Source organism: Panthera onca, chromosome C2 (assembly GCF_046562875.1).
Source record: "Panthera onca isolate mPanOnc1 chromosome C2, mPanOnc1 haplotype 2, whole genome shotgun sequence".
Classification (NCBI taxonomy): Eukaryota; Metazoa; Chordata; class Mammalia; order Carnivora; family Felidae; genus Panthera; species Panthera onca.
Genome location: NC_138347.1, coordinates 73,310,256 through 73,324,849, shown reverse-complemented (window position 1 = coordinate 73,324,849; position 14,594 = coordinate 73,310,256). Strand labels below are relative to the sequence as shown.

Sequence of the window (14,594 nt, the reverse complement as noted above, 5' to 3'; positions counted from 1 at the left end):
CCAAATGTCACAGACTCTGTTGGAACACAGGTCTTGGGCTCCAAGCCATGTGCTCCTGCCCTGGCTGGCACAGTACAGACTCTGCTGGTGGCAGAAGTGGTGATGAGCTCCAGTGCGGAGAGGAAGAGGAGGCCAGAGGCGGAAAGTGTACTCCCAGGCTGGCCAGACCAGCGCAGGGCAACAGAGGCCAGCCTCCAGGCTCCCTCCAGCCTCTGTCCCACCAGCAGGAGGATCACTTCATGAGGCTGCTTAACAGTAATCACCCCAATAAATAAAATAAATGGCTTCAATTTAAAGCACATTATGTTAACAGCAGGCTTTGTGCCAGCTGACGGGGCCTGGCTCCACTGCTCAGAACAAGCACCTAGAACAGGGATGGGTACACAGCGCTGCCTCCAGTGAAAAGCCCTGCTCCACACAGTCAAGCAATAGGGACACAGTGACCGCCCCACCAGGAGGATCATGCCCCTCACCCCACCAAGTCTGCGTGGCAAGACTGGAGGCTCCCACCACTCCCCCAACTTTCCACCGAGGGCCAAGCAGGATACCTGGGGCACAGACAGAGCACAAGGATCTCTCAGGAGCTCCAGGTGGGGAAGAGGGACTGCTCTTTCCCCCAAGGGGCAGGCCGCCCCCCCTTCTCCCAGAGGGCCCATCCATGCTAGGTGTGATGTGGATCCTGGGTGGATGCACCCTGGGAAGCTGAGAGGCTGTAGGCAGGGCCCAGCTGAGGGTCACTTGGCGGGGACAAGGGCAGGCCGGAGGAGGCTCGTGATGCGCAGACACCCAGCCACCACCGCCCCCATCCACACGGGTCCCTCGGACTGCGACGCCAGGAAGCACTGATGTCTTCTCCATCCGGACGCAACCATCCAGCTTCTGTTTCATCTACCTTTTTCAAACGGCCTCATCAAAGCTGGTTTACACCGGGCACAGGAAGGAAATGACTGCCCACGATCGCCGGGCAGACTCCCTTTCATTTCAATCTTCCTTTCCAAAACCTGGGGGGAGAGGGCGAGACGCTTGTGGAGAAAGAACAAAAACAGCTCTGCGTGCGCCCCAGGCTTCCGTGGTGGGAGAGCAGTGCGGGCGGGCGGCTCCGGCGCGGCACCGGGCCCAGTCAAGCAAACACGAGGCAGGGGCGCCCTCCAGTGGCCACGCGGAGAGCCACACGCGGCTCCTCGGGCCTGGGAGGGGACCCTGCTGGGCAGGCGAGCAGCTGCCCCCTTACTGCGTCTCAAGAACAGGGCCAGGACAGGCAGGGGTGGCTGGGGGCCCAGTGTGGGCTGCACTCCTGTAGCTACTCTAGCCTCCTGACCTCCTGGCCTGGAGACCTACGCACTTATTCTAGCGCCGGAGCTCCCTCCAGCACATACCCCCAAGCAATGGACACACCACATGGGTTCACTCCAGGGATACAGCTCCCCTTGGACTGACCCCTCAGTCCCTCTCAGGTACAAGGCTGCTGGAAACCTAGCCCCCAACAACCAGCAGGACTCTGGCCTCCCCTTCCCAGCCAGAAAGATCCGTGGGGACACAGTGCAGTGAGGCCTATTTGGAATGGGTGAACACAGACAGGCCCAGCACCTGGCAAGCTCTGCCGGGGGTGGGGATTAGGGTGAGCTGGCTCTCAACCCGCTCTCCCAAAAGGGAGCAGAGGCTGCTGATTACACTGATGCCCAAACAGAAGACGGAAGGGCCGGGGCTGATTCTAACCCCAGCTCTGTGTGGCACTGAATAAGTCATTGCCTGCTCCACCCCAGGTCTGCCAGCTCACTGGGAGGGCACTGTACCCAGAGGTTCGGAGTTTCCTTCCAGTTCCAAAACTTGGTGGTTCTGCAGTGTTCTGGGAAGGCAAGGGAGAGTTACCAGCTCGGTCTTTGTTCAGTTTGATGTAACTGGGGCCTCCAGGCAGGGGGACGATACAGATTTCGAGGTGGGCTATGGCCCAGCCCTCACTGGCTCCCACTCTTGTGGGCATCAACCCCTCCCTAAAGCATGTCACACAGTCCAGCCCCAAGACTTTGTTTGAGACCTCAGGTAAGTCAGCTGACCTATCAGCCTCGGGGGCTCCTCCCCTGTCACAGTAAGGCTCAAGTGAGACGTTTGTAAAAGCATTTTTATATACGCTAAAGCACTGAACAAATGTTACAATTATTCTCCTAATCAAGTCTTCATCCGAGTAACACCACCTCATTGATTTTAGGGACAACGTTACTATACACATTGGAAATTTCTAAACTGTATGCTTCAGAATATAAGCGTTTCCAGAGATGCTGTAACATCTTTCCAGGTGGGGAGGGGAGAGTCAAGACACCTGGTCTTTCTTGTAAAATGCATTTTGGTAAACACATAGGAAAAATACCAAATACATTTACACAGTTGTCCTTATCAATATATAATCATCTCACCATTAGTCATTAGGAAAATGCAAATCAAAACCAAAACGGGATGCTACTTAACAACATTGAGAATGGCTATGATCAGAAAGACAGACAAGGGGCGCCTGGGTAGCTCATTTGGTTGAGTTCTGACTCTTGATTTTGGCTCAGGTCATGATCTCCCCATTCGTGAGATCGAGCCCCATGTCAGGCTCCACACTGTGAATGTGGAGCCTGCTTGGGATTCTCTCCTCTCTCTCTGCCCCTCCCAACTCATGCACCCCCACGCTACTCTCAAAATAAATAAATATTAACCAAAAAAAGACAGCAAGTGCTGGTGAGGATGTGGAGAAACTGGAACCCTCATACCCTGCTGGTAGGAATGAAGAATGGTGTAGCTGCTTTGGAAAACAGTCTAGCATTTCCTCAAAGGCTAACATATGACCTAGGCATTCCATGCCTGAGTATATACTCATGCATACACATAAAAACTCACAAACAAATGTTCACAGCAGAATTATTCACAATAGCCAAAAAGTGGAAACCACCCAAATGTCCCTCAATTAATGAACGGATAAATGTGGCCTGTCCATACAATGGAATATTATTCAACCATAAAAAAGAATGGCGTACTGATACGTGCTAAGTGAAAGAAGCCAGATACAGAAGGTCACACACCGAATGAGTCCATTATTATGAAATGTTCAGAACAGGCAAATTTATAGAACTAGAAAGCGGTTTCATGCTTGCCAGTGCGAGATAAAAAGGGGAACGGGGAGTGACTGTTAATTGGTACAGGGCTTCTTTTGGGGGTGATGAAAATGTTCTGGAATTAGTGGTCATGGCTGAACAATCTTATGAATATTAAAAACCACTGAACTATTTTAAAGGGGTGAGGTTTATGGCATGTAAATTCTATCTCCATTTAATTGCAAAAAAAAAAAAAAATGTGGTTATCTGTCTTTTGAAAAATGATCTATGGGAACAGAAAACAGAACACAGTGAGGAATTACTGATGTCCAAAGCCTGAACGTTCCATTTGCACACTGAGGCCTTCAGAGCATTTACCAATAACCCATATATCAGTGTGATTCATCTAGAGGATGATCCCTGACCTATGTTATGGGTTTTGCCTTCTAATTTTAACACATTATCAATGTTATTATCTGTGAAATTATCAGAGTCTATTGTATAGGATACGATAATACCACATTCCTTACAGATCAATGACTGAAGTTTTTCATGAGAAGCATGCATTGATACACAAAATACTAGTTATTTCATGAACATATTCTAATTTAAAAGACTTCCACTAGTAAGTGTGTTTGGTAGATAACACTGTTCTCTAAATTCTATAGTATAAAATGTCAGCCAATCTTTTTTTGTTTGTTTGTTTATTTTGAGAGAAAGAGAAAGTGCTTGTGCTCACACCCACACGTGAGCAGGGGAGAGGCAGGGACAGAATCCCACGCAGGCTCTGCACTGTCAGCACAGAGCCCAACGGGGGGCTCCAACTCATGAACTGTGAGGTCATGACCTGAGCCAAAATCAAGAATTGGACACTTAACTGACTGAGCCACCAGGTGCCCCTTATCCTACCTTTCCAAACAGCCTCTCATTTCAGGATGTGTTTTTTCCAATCACCTCCTTCCCAGACTGTCTAACTTATTCACGTTTCATTCCAATGCAAGGTGCCCACTACTCTGGCAGGCCGATGAAGCTGCATTTCAGTGTCACCTGTTTGTCAACAGCTTCCTCAGTAAGACAGCCAGCATGGAGGTCTTAACGCTTCTTTCCAGCCCCGGCTAGGGGCTGAGGTGCTCATCTTTTCAAAGCCACTCAGTTTTGCTCATGCAGAAACCCTGGAAATGCCCCCATGTGTGCAAAGAGCCTCTGTCCAGCCACCCTAGTCCTCAGCATTCGCTCCTCCTGGAATCCAACAAGTGCTTTAAGTGCGGAAAGCACATGGCTTCTTATTCCTAACTTGTCATCTGGGGACTGAGCAACCCAGCCTCATGCTGAGGAAGACGGGGTTTACAGGAGAGGGGCAGATCACGGAGAACTCTGGTAGGATTTCCTGGGTTTAACTAACACAGCCATCAGTCCATCAACTGTGAATATTTACTGAGCACTTTGAATGTGCCAGGAGCTGTGCTAAGAAGATAACGGTGACGGGGGGAAGAGGGAGCACCTCTGTTCCCACTGTTTCGTGTCTTCTGCTCTCCTGGCCTCTTGCTCTCCACTGTGAACACTAACACCTCCCTTCAGGCAAGAGAAGAAACTGATCTGATGGGTGAATTTGGAAGGCATGCCTGCCCTGGCCCCTTCCTCTCCCCTCTTCTGGAATTACCTGCGGAGAGCCTGCCCATCCCCGCAGGGAGGCCAGTGACTGTCCAGGGATGCCTGTCCCTCCAGAAGTTTGTCTGATTCTTGTGTTGCAGGTTAGCAGGCTGCCTGTCCAAGTCTATCACCTCCAACTTAGGCCAGAAGCAGGCAGGAGTGGCACTGACCGGGTTCCTGCCAACCTCCGTCAATGAAGAAGGTAAGTGCTGTCCCTGCCTTCCTGGAGATTATATTCTAGTAGTGAGAGGTAGCCTGCGAATAAGTGAGGATTGTTATTTTCTCAAACATGAGGAGCACACTCCCACGTGCAGTCTTCCCTGCCTAGAGTTCTCCCTTCTAGATGTCCAAAGGTCCACATGCTCACTTCCCTCAGTCCCTGCTCAAACGTCACCTCATTGGCGGGGCCCTTCCTGACCACCTATACCAAACAGCCATCTGCCCACCCCCAACACGTACACTCCCCATGCCCTTTACCTTCTCTAAACTTCTCACTGACTGGCTCTATATATACTTGATTTTTTGTTTCAAGTCTCTCTCTCCCACAGCTCCCCCACAACCCCAGAATGTAAGCTCCACCAGGGCAGAAACTCTGTTCCATTCCCACTGGTCACAGGCACAGGATAAGCGCTCAACATCTGTTGAGTGAATGAACAAATGAGGATGTGCTACCAGGCAGGTGAGGGGAAAGATAATGAGGGCTCAGGTGAGGCTGCGTTAGAAAAGGGGTTTTGGGAAGGCCTTCCTGGGCGGCTACCATCTGAGGGATGACACAGTGACAGAACAGGAGAAACACCACAAAGCAGCAGTACTGTGAGCAATACTGGTGAGCCCTGCCAGGCCTCTGCAGGGAGCTGGCCACCCCACAGAGAAAGGAGCGGATGACCATGGGTCCTGTCGGTGCTGAGGTCCCCAAGAGCTCTGGGGCCTGCTCACCGTGGTGATCTCCCCAGAAGTCAGCAGAGTGGGACCGTGCTAGGAGACTGCCCCCGTAGCAAGAGACAAAGCAGTACTGGGCTAAGTGCTCCACAGAATGGCAGCATCTCATCCTCACTGCTACATGGGAGGTGGGTGTGTGAGCCTCACTTACAGAGGAAGCTTCGGGGGATTACCCACCGTCACCCAGCTAGTAACTGGCCAGCTGGGGCTGGAACTCAGAGCTCACTCCCTCAGGACCATCTCCTGTCCGACCTGCTGAGTTTTACAGCAAGATAAGCTGTATATAAATGTGACACTAAGCGATGTGGGTTCCTGGATGGCAGGGGCTGTGCCTGACCCATGTCTGTGTCCCCATAGCTGTGAACCCAGGGTCCCATGGATAACACGTGCTTGGTGATGCCCCAGGTGGGCTCCTGAGGGGACAGGGATGGCTGGTTGTCTACCCTGAAACCTGCTCTCCTCCCCTTCCTATTAACTGGACCCCTATTTTTAACTGAGCCCTCTTTGATTCTCCCTCCATCCTGCTACCACAATACAGATGTGATGGCTAAAGCGGTAGCAGCCATCCTGGCCCAAAAGGACAAGGGCCACTCCCCAGTGACAGTGAAACAGGGAGCTGCAAGGAGCCTAGGACACTGATGACTTCACGAAGCCCCCACGCCACCAGGAATGGCTAGCTCTGAACTTCCATTTGGATGAGAAATAAGGCTCAATCTTGCTGAAGCCGGAACAGTTTGGGGTTTCTGGCATATTCTATGAAACTCAATATGGCAAGGAAGGCTTATGAGAAAGGTAAGTCTTGACCTAAGTTTTAGAAGAGCAGGATTCCTCCTGACAAACAGAATGAGGCAACAGATGGCTCAGAAGCAGAGTGAGCAAAACCCCATGTGAAGGGACAGCTTTTCCCCCAGCCTAGGGAGGAAAGGCTGGGGAAGGAAGCCGAAGTCAGCTGCAGCAGGTCTAGAATTTGGAGAAGCCTGAGATGACAGTTCGCCAGGAGTCAGGAGGTTCTGAGGGGAAGTCATACCATAAAAGCATTTTCACAAGATGAATGTAGCAGTCTTTCCCAGGCCAGCAGAACTAGGACAGCCTGGATGACAGAGAGCTGTTCAGCCAAATGTTTCCTGAATGCCTATGTGCCAGGCGTCGTAGAGAACATACCTGACCTGGGTAAGAAAGATGGACAGGACGGCCCAGCTGCTCCTCCATCCCTTACAGCAGTGACTCCCGTGCCTGCCTCTGCAGCTCTATACAAACTCGGGTTCCCAGGCCCCACCCAGGAGATTCTGACCCACAGGCTGGGACAGGGCCCAGGCTTCTGAACCTTTCTTTTTCTTATTTATTTTGAGAGAAAGAGAGAGAGACCACGAGTGGGGAGGGGCAGAGAGAGAGAGAGGGAAAGAGAGAGAGTCCTAAGCATGCTCCATGCCCAACGCAGGGCTCAAACTCACAAACTGTGAGATCATGACCTGAGCAGAAATTAAGAGTCAAGACACTTAAGCAACGGAGCCACCCAGGCGCCCCCAGGATCCTGAATTTTTAATAAGCATGCCCAGGTTGACTGTGATGCAGTCAGTCCATGGAGCTGTTACACAGGCCAGAAGCAGCTCCTAACCTGACCTTGGAACACAGTGGGTTTGGATGCTTATTAAATATGTGAACAGATGACAGACTTCCATACTGTTAGGGGACAAACTAGATTTAGAAAGACTTTCAGTAATAATAGAAACAAGGGGACAGCTGGGTGGCTCAGTCAGTTTAGCATCTGACTCTTGACTTTGGCTCAGGTCATGATCCCAGGATCATGGAATTGAGCCCTGCATCAGGCTCCACACTGAGAGTAAAGCCTGCTTAAAATTCTCTCTCTCTCTCTCTTTCTCTCTCTCTGTCTCTCTGTCTCTCTCTCTCTCTCTCTCTCTCTCCCCCTGCCCCTCTCCCCAACTTGTGCTCTCTCTAAAATAAAATAATAATCATCGACACAAGATTTTTCTGGTTAAGTGAATGGTTTTTTAGCTAATATTTAATTACCCAAAATATAAGGCCACTAATAATGTTCTGTGATCTATTTCTGCAAGCATCTCAGCTAAAAGGTATTTCTGTTTCACTTGAAAATGGCCTTAGAAGAGACCTCCGGGTGTGAGAACATTTCCATGCTGGCTCACTGTAGCTCTGCTCTGCATCTTACAGACGTGGTGGAGTCCAAGAGCCCACCCTGAGGGTGGAGGCTATCTCCAGATAGTTGGGTAGGCAAGGAGCTGCCTTCCTGCCCCCAAGATGTTCTAACATACTTCAAGGCAACTCTCCCTGGGAGTGAACTGTCCTTATCACCTTACCTGCTAGAAGATAAAGTGCTACTTAAAGAGGAAACATGGCACAAAGGGAGAGACAGTGGCCCAGGACATGGGTCTAGTCCTAGCCAGGTCAGTAACCCCCCAAGTGGCCTTGGGCAAGTCTCCTCACCCATTACGTTATATGCTCTTAAAGGTCCCAGGCCTGATGCAGCCAGGGTGAGAATTTCTACAGTTTCCTTCTTCTTAATTAATACCAAAAGGACAATTCTCAGTATAAAATGCACTCCCAGAGGCACCTAGGTAGCTCAATCGGTTGGGTGTCTGATTATTGATTCCGGCTCCAGTCATGATCCTAGTTTGTGAGATTGAGCCCCAAGTTGGGCTCTGTGCTGACAGTGTGGGGCCTGCTTGGGATTCTCTGTCTCCCTCACTCTCTGTTCCTCCCATGCACACACGCATGTGTGCACACTCACTCTCTCTCTCTCTCTCTAATATAAATGTTTTTTTTTAAAGAGCACTCCAGGGCGCCTGGGTGGCTCAGTCGGTTAAGCATATGACTTTGGCTCCGGTCATGATCTCATGGTTCACAAGTTCGAGCCCCACATCAGGCTCTTTGTCAGCACAGAGCCTGCTTTGGATCCTCTGCCTCCCTCTCTCTTCCCCTCTACTGCTTACTCTTTCTCTCTGGCTCTCAAGACAATAAATAAAGGGGCGCCTGGGTGGCTTGGTCGGTTGAGCGTCCGACTTCAGCTCAGGTCAGGATCTCAAGGTCCGTGAGTTCGAGCCCCGCGTCGGCTCTGTGCTGACAGCTCGGAGCCTGGAGCCTGCTTCGGATTCTGTGCCTCCCTCTCTCTCTGCTCCTCCCCTGTTCATGCTCTGTCTCTGTCTCAAAAATAAATAAACGTTAAAAAAAAAAAAAATTATAAATAAATAAATAAATAAAAATTTTAAAAAAAAAACTGCATTCCCATATGTAAGGCATGATGTTCAGTGCTGGGGATACAACACTTAAGTCAGTGTCCATGCCCTTTGTCTACTTTGTCTTGAAAGGTAGACAAATAATTCATTCAATAATTATATAATTACAACAATGATAAATGTTACCAAGTACTTGGTGCTATGAGAGTGTGTAATGGGTGCTCAGGAAGGTTTACCAAGGAAATAACATTTACACTGAGACCTGAAAGCAGAATTTAGGGAATAGGAGTCAGGGTAGGGGTGGGGGCAGGGGTGCTCCAGGCAGAGGGAAAAGCCTATGTGAAATGATACCAGAAGAAGCATTCCTTTCAGGAATATTCCAAACCTGAGGAAGAACTAAGATGCCCAATAAAATGAAGCAAACCTTTTAGGACCATACATTTAAAGAAAAAAAGAGCACCTTTTATCACAAACAGAAAACAGACTCATAAAATGTGAACTCAAAAGTAACAGGAACAATTTTACGCTGACACTGATAAACTCTTATCTGACCACAGCCATCCGGCTACAAAGCCCCCCGACCCTCATTTGTGATGCCTCAACACAGGTGGGATCAATTCCCTCAGGTCATCCGCAGCTGCTTCCAGGCCTTGGTGACCTGTGGCTGTCAGAACTGAGCACAGCAGAGGGAGGGAGAATGAAACGCAGACACCACGATGGGAGCCTGGCCCTAAAGCCAATATTTCTGGCGCTGAGTATGCACCAGGCATCATGCACGGGGATGGGAGATAAGACCTGATACATTCATAGCACCAGGGTATGCGAGGAAGACGTGCCTTGCAGATGGGGGTTCCCCGGGAGGCTCCAAAGAGGGAATGACATCTGAAGATGGCCAAACAGTGTGAACTACCTCTGTGCACCCAAACGCGCCTCTGTGCACAGACCGCAGCACAACATAGCAAAGGCCTGGAAGCTGGAAAGCCCTGACTGCACAAGAAGCTGTGGCTGGAGCTCGAGATAAGGGGACAGGTAAAGATCTGGAAGTCTGCTTCCTCTGACTCCGTAAAGTGAAAAGATGACAATGCTGGCCTTCAGGGTGGTGTTTGGAGACGCGGTCAAATCCCAGCTCTGCCCAGAACAGCCCTTTGATCACAGGCTTTTGGCTTTCTCCCTTGAACCAACACAGAGTTTCTCAAGCATTAAAGTCCTAGGGATCACGTGGGACAAGTTGTCAGGTGTCACCCTGAGATCCCAATTAGGTAAACCGGGATGGGCCCCAGAGTGAAAAACCCCAGATCAGACAGTAGGTCCCAAGGACCTGAATTCTTGGCCTCCTACAGCATGAAGTCCATGGCCCAAGTGCCCTTCCCTGATTACGGTGAGCTCCAGACAGGCTCATTTGCTCTGGGCAGGACACAGACCTTGTATGCTATGGGGGGGAAGCAGGAACAAAAAGCTGTGGAGGGCTGGGCACAGATTGTCCCCAAGTCTAGGGACATTCCCAGGGGAGATGAAAGCTAAGTAAAGAGTGGCCAAGGGTCCAGGAGGAAAGGAAGGACATCCTGGGCAGAGAGCTTGTGTAAAGGCACATTCAGCACAGTCAAGATCTAAGGTGCACACAGGAGGACAAGAAGCCAGGTTGGAGAGGAGGGCTAGGCCCACAACACAGCCCACCTAGAAGCTGGGGCTTGATTCTGCAGGTAACGAAGAGCTACCAAAGACCCCGGAACCCTACAGGATCCTGGCAGCAGCTCCCCTTGTCACTCACTGGGCACAAACACATGGAACATTATTACTCTTGCTTCACTGCTCCTTCTCCCACCATCAGACTTCATCCCTTAGGATCACCTACTAGTCCTACCCAAAAATCAGAATTTGGATCCCCTCTGTGCAACCATCAGGTCAAAATGAGGCTAGCAATTTGACTGAAGTAATTAACACTAAGTCAGGAACAGTATCTCTGACAAGCAGAGCCAGGAGATCAAGGGAGATGATGGGGAGATATGGGAGCTGCCACGGAGGCAGTTTGGTCCAGCCTGGGACAAGGTGGCCAGCTCTGTTGTGCTCTCCCCAGATCATACATATCTGTACCTCTTAGGGCTTTCTCTTCCTCCCTGAGAGGAACTGGTGGCTTCTCTAAATGGGTTTGTGACCCTCGAGAGTAGGGAAGAAGACAGAGAGGGGATGAGGTAGTTCACACTGGGTTTGGGCTTAGACAGTTCTGACCGAAATACCATAAGAGCTATGAGAATGTCACTGCGATTTCAGCAATTCAAGCGACCTAAGACCTGTCCAGCAGACTCTGCACAGAATGACTACTGGTGCCTTCAAATGACCTGGTCCAACCTAAAAAGTCAAAGACTGAGTAGAATGAAAAGAAGTGCAGACAGTGAAGACAGTGCTGAATCCTGCAAGGCTACCAGAGAGGGGGGCGAGCCAATTCTAGAGGGAACAGGGACTTAGTGGGGGGAGACCGGGTCAGGGGTAGACGGTTGACACCGCGGCTCCACGGCTCCACTCCAGCACCAGCCGAGTGCATCGGACTCCCGGACACGCCCCCCGGACGTCGCCCCCAGCGTACAGCAAACACCCATTTCGGGCAAAGCGAGAAGAATGGCGGGGGGAGGGGGCGGTGGTGGGCATCCACCGGGAGCCCTCAGCCGCGGCCCCGCTCACCTTGCACTTGAAGCCGGCGGCGGGCGGCAGCAGCTCTCGAAGCAGGGCCTTGGCCACCTCGCGGCTGGCCTCCTCGCTCACGAAGTGCAGGTTAAGCACCTCGTGCGCCTCGAACTTAGCGAGGCGCAGCAGGGAGCGGAGCGCGACGCGGGCCTTGGCCTGCAGCGCCGCATTGTGTTCCGCCTTGGTGAACATCATCAGCAGGTGATAGTCCACCGGTCCGGCCACGCCGCCCTCCAGGCTCTTGGCCTTGGCGCCCGGGGCCGGCGCCACGGAGCCCCGCGCCACCTCCGGTGCGGGCGGCGTGGGCGCGGCAGGGGCCCCGGCGCGGGCCTCCTTCAGCCTCTTGGTGGCGCTGGAGAAGGTCTCCCGGCCCGAGCCGAGGTAGTAGAAGGCACAGACGGCCAGCGCTGCGGCCAGCAGAAGCGCGCAGTAGTGGGAGCGCACAGCGCCCAGGCGCGCCATGGCCCGAGCGCATGGGGGCCCGCCTCGCCGACCCATGCGCCACGGGCCGGCGGACCGAGCAGCCGGGGAGGGAGAGCCGAGATCAGCACCCTGGCAGCCACTTAGTAACCTAGGCGGCGGACAGCGGCCATAACGGGGGCGGTGCCGCGCTGCCCAGAGCCAATCCTCGGGCGCTGATGCGCGGAGAGGCGGAGCCAGGGCCGCCGGGCAGCCGCTGGGTCCTAGATTTAGAGCGATTCGAGCTGGGAAGGACCGAGCGGGCGGGTAAGTATTCAGACTTGGAGAAAGCCAGCCGGCTGTAAGGTCTGTTAAAACTGGCCGTCCTAAATATCTAGCCCCAGACGCTAGATATCGAAGCTGAGCCTTGAAAGGCATAGAGGCGCCCCAACGCAGGACCTTCGGTTAGCAAAACCACAAAACTGGACGCAGAGAGAGGAGAAAATTTTATCTCTATACCTTTCTGCCCCGAATGTTTGCAGGCTTTGAGCCCTCTCCCCGACTCCCTCCCTTCACACCTGGGAGACTGGCTGGGGCTAGGGAATTTAAACTGCCAGCTCCTTCCTCATTCACGGTAAATGAGGAATTTCCTTGGGGTGGAAATGGCCTGCCCAGGGCACGGGCACCTGAGGCCGAACGAAGGCTATGTGAAGGATGTGGCCAGCAGGGGGACCCCGCTGCCCACGACTTCGGGAGAGACTCCTGAGCCCCAGGCGAGTAACGCCAGAGATGAAGTCTTTTTTTTTTTTTTTTTTTTTAACTGACTTGAAAAGAGCCTTAAGATGTACCAGGTAGTGTTTCAAAATTTTAACTGAGGCATACTGAGGTAACTTGCCCAAGGTCACAGAGTGGCGGTTTTGACCTTAGATAGTTGGACACTGACAACTACCCCATAAAAAAACTCATTAACTTCAGTCTTCTAAGGACTGACGATAATACCATAGCATTTAAACATGTACAAATGATCTGCATGCTTGATAGACGTGGAAGCGAATGCACATGCACTGGTGAATTCTCACTCAGCAGTTTATTGTGCCATGCCGTTATTGGTCGAAGCATGGTACCCAGAACCACAATTCATCTCATTTTTAACTCTTGTTCGTTTCAATCGGGATAACACTTTTCTGAAAAAATACTGGAGCTCTGAAGCAAGGTTAGCAACAAATTCAATACATACTAGTCATCTTGTGTGTTGAGCGGAGCCCTGATACCTGAATTAACTCACTTGCGTGATAGGCTCTTACTTGAATTCATTTAATCTACACAACCCTAAGAAGAGGTATTATTTGCACTTTACAACTGAGGAAATTGAGATTCAGAGAAGTATATTACCCAAAGCTAGTTGGCTAGTAAGCAATGGAATCGGATCTCAACCCAAGTCTTAACTGCTTCTCATGCCCAGGTTTTCAGCCAAGATTAGCACTGAAAGCAATAATTCGAGCTCTGAATTGTATTTTACCACAGCTTTTAGCAGACATTGTGGTTACAAGAGCAAGCTCTCCAAGTTAAGAAAGCTGGAAGTCCAGCTCTAGCAATGCAAATTATTAGACGTCAGGCAAATTACTTAATCTGAGCTGCAGTTACACCCATACGTAAAACAGGGCTATTATGAGCACCTACGCCGCCTAGGGTTATGAGAGAAAATACACAAGAAGTAGTTAAAACTGTGCCTGACAATTAGCAAACAATATAAACTATGCTAGAAACACCAAACTCTACAAGAAGTCTAAATATCCAAGTGCCAAAATACAATCCAGTAACCATAGCTTTACTAAGGTAATTACAAATACCAAACCATAAATCTCCATTAAGACTTTAGTATATGCTCCACAGAACCCCCACAGCAGTGTGCTACAGCTATATTATTGTCGTAATTGTTGTTCATTAATAAGAGAAAAATAATTCCTCTTGGTGCCTTTTAGCCCCCCCTCCCCCACCTACACCATCAATAACACGGCTTTTCCTTCCACCACTTATTCTAGAATTTATTCAACAAATATTTTATTTTTCAGACCTTTATAAGATCACTACTCCCGGAATTCATGGATAAGAGATGAATAACAAGACAGTTTAAATTTTACATACAAATTCTGTAAACACAGGAACATACTCGAGACTAGTCTCATCTCCATTTTGTAGCTTCTTCATTCCAATTATTTAACCATAAAAAAAATTAACATTGCAGCTTCCTGAAATATATTGCTGACTGGAAACTAAATCAATTGGTTGAATGAAGGTAGCCAGTCGTTTATTCAAGAGGTAACAAGTGACGACTATATGTCAAGCACAGTAGCATCTGAGAATACAGCAGTGAAAAGAAACAGAAGTCTCCGCCCTCACGGAGCTTATATTCTAGCAGGGGAAAACAGAGATTAGAAATGTGTAGTGTGTCAGATGGTGACATGGGCTGTTTTCTAAGCCCATAGCTGGGTATATAATGACATGGCTAAATACACAAAGAACTTTGGTAACCACAGGAACTCTTCAGTTCTAACTGTAACTTCGGTCAAGTTCTCAGACTTCTCACCAGAGATTAGAATTGTTTTTTTCATCTGTAATGTTGGATTATCATATTTTTGTCATATTG

General features: G+C 50.2%; 1 protein-coding gene across 1 annotated transcript in view; it reads right to left on the bottom strand.

The window, feature by feature from the left end:
- Positions 1-12,166, bottom strand: part of XXYLT1 (xyloside xylosyltransferase 1) — a 169,935-nt gene extending 157,769 nt beyond the window's left edge. Inside the window, exon 1 of the mRNA XM_060639578.3 lies at positions 11,546-12,166. Coding sequence (XP_060495561.1) covers positions 11,546-12,046 — 501 coding nt within the window. The 5' untranslated portion in view covers positions 12,047-12,166. The remainder of the gene's footprint in view (positions 1-11,545) is intronic.
- Between the last annotated feature and the right edge of the window lie 2,428 nt (positions 12,167-14,594).